Raw genomic sequence first — 5,751 nt, forward strand, 5'->3', positions numbered from 1 at the left:
TTCTTTCAATACTTGAGATCCAGAAGAAAAAAAAAAAATCACATAAAACTAGCCTTCGAGAAGAAAATAAGAAAATCACAAAGGATGCAACTTACACACCAACGTAATCAGTTCAGTTGTTAAGAGTAGGCAAAGATCATTTAGGGTCATCCAAGACATATATGGATTCCTAGCTAGCTGAGTAGCAGTAAAATATACTCTTTCTTAGCCATAACATTTTCTTTTAATAATACTTCTGATATTTGAATATAATTAATATTGGTCGCAACAAAACTTTTAATTTGACGACTGCTAATCACATTCTATTGATTATATAAATAATTGTTCACATTGACAGATCAGTTGATCACAAAGGTAAAATTTAAATTCAACTGAATTACCATGATTTATATCCTCCCAGATACTCTGTCGAGCTGGGATTGAGAATTCAACCTTTTGGAAACAATTTTATTGATAAATAATACTCCGTCATAACTCTTTTATCTTTATATTGTCCATAAACTGACCAGTAATCATCAATAATATTCTTACGCCATGAAACTATGCAGCCCATAATATAATGGCAATAATTCTTGAACAAGTTGTCATAAAAATTCAAAAAACTTGTCTAAACCCTACACTACAATGGTAAAAATTGTCTGAGCAACATTCATTACTCATTACCACATTTAATTTAAAAAAAAAAAAAAAAAAAAAAGTTTCAGACTGACTTGTAACTTTTCAGACTCATCCGGCTCCTTCTCTGTGTAGCCTTGAACAAGTTGTCATTAAAAAAGTTAGAAACCAGTCAAGAAAATTCTATGAGTTCCAAGGTTTTTTGGAAAAGTTGAGAATGTATATATGTTGTCATAATTCCTGAAGGTGTCTTTGCCGAGTATCATAACGCTTTCATCTTCCTTCATTCACTTACCTGTGCCACCATTGAAGAAGATGAATGGAGTTCAGGTCGACCAAAAGAATCCGCGTTGAAGCTATCACTCCATTCAACTGGAAGAAGTATAATTCGGGAAAAGTTGCAACAATGTATCCAGAGTTTCGGCTGCGAATTTCCTTGCGAACAAGAAACATGGCCGTTCATTTCCATTCCATAAACACGGCCTAATTTTAGCTTCTTCCTGCAATTTACGAGTCCCAAAAACAGAACAAGTTCAACCATGTACCACGCAATCCAACTGCAATAACAGATTCGATTCTGTAAAGAGAAACCATACCTTTGCTTCACTTGTAATATGCACGCTCTCAGTAATAGACTGCAGAAACACAGAAAAGGGTGATAAGAAAATAGACTAGACTGGGCGCAGTGTTAGAAAGTAGGGGATCGGAGACCAATCCTTACTGTGATGCTTCTGAGGAGTTCATAACTAACATCACGACGTTTGTAAGCTTTTGGATGCCACTTCTTCTCAGACCAATCAACATGGGTAACCGACCAATTTGCAATTCCAGCTGGATCAAGCATCTACAGTGTTGAACAGATAAAGATGGTTTTATGATCAAATGGAGAAAAATATTAATAATAATAATAATTAAACACTCACGTTAAAAAAGGTTGGCAAATAGTGTTCATCGGAATAGCAGTAACCGTCTTCCTTGCTTGGCTGTCGAGTCATATAAATGGTGTCAGTGACTCCAAATGTATCAGAGAGTTCTAAATCTATTCTCAGAGAGAAAACTACCTTGCAATAATCATGGAACTTTGAATAATAAAGATAATCAGCTAAAACTATAACAGCATGCTGTCGCTTCATTGTGAACCACTGCACGCCATTCAAATGATATGGTAAGCCGTTAAAATAAATCACATGAAGAGATTCGAAACTCGAGTTAAGCATGTAGCAGCCGTCAAAGAATCTATCCAAGCAAAAGACTAAACAACATTAAAATCCAGATTCTAATTAAAAAATAAAATACACTATTTGAGAAGAAATTTCATGGTTTTAAAAGCATCCTAATTTTTCCCTTCCAGAAATTGCTTTGAAACTCATTCATGGCCAAACGTTGAAATGTGAAAACCTAGACTATATATATGCTTTCTTCCTCGTATTATTTCCAGCCAGACAGGATAGAACTAAAGAACAGAGTGAAAGAAGAACCTGTGCACCCTTTTGAAAGTCTTTCTTTTCAATTACAGGTCCCATACGCTCGTTATACCTGCCATGTCCATGCACACCAGGATCCGAAAAGCTGGGAAGAAAAGAAAGGGTCACACTACTAAGTAAGATGAGAAAGAAACTCTTACATGAATATTATCTTAATAAATAGTACTATTAAGAGCTTAAACCTTTTTACAGTGACAAAGCAAGCATAGGTACATCAGGAACTTACTTGTCTACAAAACTGACATTTGTGTACATCAGATAGTTGTAAGTGTAATCAAAATCACGCAATGGTATACAACTGCAATTCAAAAAAGAATGATATCAAGAAATGTGTCATTTTTCAGGTCTTATTGATTCAGACATGTGAACAGTATGGCATCATTGGTCACCTTTCAGAAAGTAGAACAAAGTGCAGATTTTCAGGATCTTTGAGTGCATTAGCCAAAAGCCGTCTCTCAGCATCAACCATTGTAATTTTCCCCCAGGCTACCTGCAATAAATTCCTTAGAAGTTGAGGACGTAAAAAGCAGTAACGTGATTTCAGAATAGTTATGCACCAAGCCCAAACTTCAACTGTCACACCTCACAACTACATTTCTCTTGACCAAATCCACATTTACCATACATTAAGCAAAACAAAAACATTACCAAATGGCCCCTAAGCTTTTAAATAGAAAATAAAGAAACACCACTGGAAAATAAACAGAAGAAACATTGAGCTAAATCAATTGATGCAAACAAATTTTATTGCAAAAGAGCATAGGAATTCCAAGCTAAACAGTGGAACTCAGAAATTTCCCCAAATGGCATGCAAAACAATATATAGGTTTTTGGGTACAAGTACAAACCGCGTAACTACGGATCTCCCGATCAACAAAGTATCGGCTAAGACGCACTGGTCTGTCCTTGGACGCATGAATATAGATGGAGAATTTACCTTCATGGCCCTGCTAACATAAATTTAAATAAATAAGTAGATGGGAAGGAGAGAGAGTGAGGGGGATGTCAATATGAACTTATTACGCAAACAAAGTGCTGTGAGAACATGTTTGAGTTTTTCAAAATATGAACATCCATTCATAATTATCCAGGGTTAACAAAATATGCATGACAACTTGAGTTCATATGAATGAAAACAATATATGATCCAGCAACAGTATTTCACTCACTTAGAAAGTAGGTTCATTACCACAAAATAGGCCTTATAGGTAAGTATTTAATTTTCATTCACTTAGTTTTAGTCACTACTCACTAAAATTGTTGATACAGATGGAGACATCAATGAGTGTTATAAACATAAGTGTTTTGCTATTGATACAGATCAATCGTCAATGTTTACACTAGCAAATAATTTGGTGAATTTGAGATCTTTTAACAACACACAAACACACGCATAAAGGAACATAAGTACACTTTAAAAGAACACTAAAACAAAAAATAAGAGGGAGAAGAAGATGCAATGAGCTAGATTTTACAACATAAATAGAAGACAAACCTGAAAGAATCTATCCCATAGCTTCTCAAATGGTAAAGCACCAGGCGTCAAAAATAGAAATGCAATTTTTGGGCTTTTTGGTACAACTGCTGGTGTATTCATCAGAACATCTCTAACTACAACACGAGATGCTATCTCTTGATCTGTTAATTCGCGAGCAAGAGCAGGGATCCGCCAATCGAAATGTTTGTTGCAACCACGAGAGGAGAATAAAGAACAAACAGCAGAATTCCTAGAAGGGAATACATATGCACAAATCACGAAAAAGCTAACCAACGAAACCAAAATGATGATCCACGTTGGTTTCTTTAACTGAGAGCGCTGACGAGATCCATGAAATATTGGTATATCTTTCATGCCTAAACGCCATGCCTGTTTTATCTTCATGTAGGATTGATGCATTAGAAAAACCCAAGGATGGCCTCTGGAAAATGCAAAACTTTCTTTGCCAATAACAAGGTACAAACACTGAATTAATTTGTAGAGAGAATCTCAAAGCTGCAAAAGCATACCAAATAAAGTGGTAAGTAATTGCCTTTTGACAAGGATGTGCTAAACTCAAATGTGACTGCAATCTACACTACTCAACACAGAATAAAGACTGCCTTAAGTACAACAATAACAATTTCTCAAACCAGGGAAAGGATGTAGGTTCATTTGTTGCTTCTACACATTAGACAACAAAGTACATTATACAATATATCATTTCATCAACAAATCGAAAGTTATTAATAAAATTGAAGCGAAATCAGCATTCAACTTTGAAGTTTAAGTGCATATCAGATTCAAATAGTGTTCCCATTTGCAACAAATTTAAACAGATTTGCATTTCACAACCCTTAACCCCAAACTCTCAAAATTCAATAGGCATGAAAAAGGAGAGGAAATTTCAAGTTACATGGTAATCTTAACCTCCAAATCAACAAAAGAACAGATTCTAGGAGACAGTAAAAGAATGCCAAGAGGAGAAGATACAAAGAGGAACAAAACACATTGAAATGAAATCAATGTTTCAAATTCAAAGGTGTGCACATATCAGATTCAGTTTATTACCCTTCCCAGTGAATCCAAATAGAATTGTATGCCACAAAACTCCCTAAAATAATAGACATGAAAAAACAAAAATGGAACAGGCAAATATAAATCCGAAAGTTGAGGGAATGTGGAAATCTCCGAACCTTTGGAGAACAAATTGCGGTAAAGAGTTGTAGGAAACCAAAATGCAAAAAATCAAAGGGACAATTGAAACTCCAAAACAGCTTCAATCAAACACAGGCGAAAAGTGATTACCCTACCCATCAGAATCACACTCCCCATATATACGCATAAAATCATCACATAAGCATTGGTTCGACTCGTATCACAAAATCAACACAAATCAGAGCAAAAATACATCGGAATTTCTTCAAAGATCACATTTTTAGCCACATGAACAGAAAGAAACAAACCCAAATAAGAAAAACAGGACGGCATACCTGATTTCACCTCCAAGAAGATATCCAAACAACACTCGATCAGAAAGGCATTTGTGTATATACAGGTACATAATTATACCTATTTGCATGTATCGGTGCATAAAAAACAAATGAATCTACACCAGATGAGATAATGCTCTTCTGGAAATGAAACCAAACAGAAAAACAGAGGGAAAGGTTAGAGAGAGCGGGCAATTGCTGGCAATCTGATTTTATTTTTTATTTTTTATTTTTTATTTTTTATTTTTTATTATTTCTAAATTGAATATATACTCCGTACTATGTATGTGATTACGACTTTAATTAATTTTTATTTTCCTAATTTGGTATTTAAATAATTTGCTACCAAATATTGACACTATCAGCGGATCTCTCTCTCTCCCCTCCTTTTTCTTAATTCATCTTTTTTAAATATAATTTTTTACATTTACCAATTAAGAAATAGTTAAATTATAAAAGTTATAACTAAATATTCGCTCAGTCTCATTTTATGTGTTTAATTCAATTAATAAAATTTATTTGTAATTTAATTTTTATATTATTAAATTTAGTATTAATATATATAATTTATATATTTAAAAATTATATTAAAAAGTAATATTAAATTCAAAAAAATCAAATTAAAAATATTAAATAAAAAAATTTAATTTGACTAATAATATGGAGTAGTAAGTAACACAGA

The 5,751-nt window shown here is 33.7% G+C and overlaps 1 protein-coding gene across 1 annotated transcript; it reads right to left on the minus strand.

Annotated features, from left to right (window-relative positions):
• Nucleotides 1–464: 464 nt before the first annotated feature.
• Nucleotides 465–5,274, minus strand: LOC109152113. The gene is made up of 11 exons (XM_019299689.1): nucleotides 5,070–5,274; nucleotides 3,595–4,092; nucleotides 2,948–3,046; nucleotides 2,489–2,589; nucleotides 2,326–2,397; nucleotides 2,094–2,184; nucleotides 1,677–1,757; nucleotides 1,539–1,598; nucleotides 1,337–1,459; nucleotides 1,212–1,250; nucleotides 465–1,115 (listed from the first exon to the last, which is right to left on the minus strand). The coding sequence occupies exons 2-11, from the start codon at nucleotides 3,994–3,996 to the stop codon at nucleotides 984–986; spliced, it is 1,200 nt and encodes a 399-aa protein (XP_019155234.1). The 5' UTR covers nucleotides 3,997–4,092; nucleotides 5,070–5,274; the 3' UTR covers nucleotides 465–983.
• Between the last annotated feature and the right edge of the window lie 477 nt (nucleotides 5,275–5,751).

Source organism: Ipomoea nil, unplaced genomic scaffold (assembly GCF_001879475.1).
Source record: "Ipomoea nil cultivar Tokyo-kokei standard unplaced genomic scaffold, Asagao_1.1 scaffold2387, whole genome shotgun sequence".
NCBI classification, from domain to species: domain Eukaryota; kingdom Viridiplantae; phylum Streptophyta; class Magnoliopsida; order Solanales; family Convolvulaceae; genus Ipomoea; species Ipomoea nil.

Excerpts from the sequence above, each read along its gene's own strand:
- LOC109152113 (XM_019299689.1), bottom strand. The coding sequence starts at position 3,996 with ATGCATCAATCCTACATGAAGATAAAACAGGCATGGCGTTTAGGCATG. Across the intron at positions 1,251-1,336 it reads AACTCCTCAGAAGCATCACA|TCTATTACTGAGAGCGTGCA; the intron begins GTAAGGATTGGT and ends GTGTTTCTGCAG. Across the intron at positions 1,116-1,211 it reads ATATTACAAGTGAAGCAAAG|GAAGAAGCTAAAATTAGGCC; the intron begins GTATGGTTTCTC and ends CGTAAATTGCAG.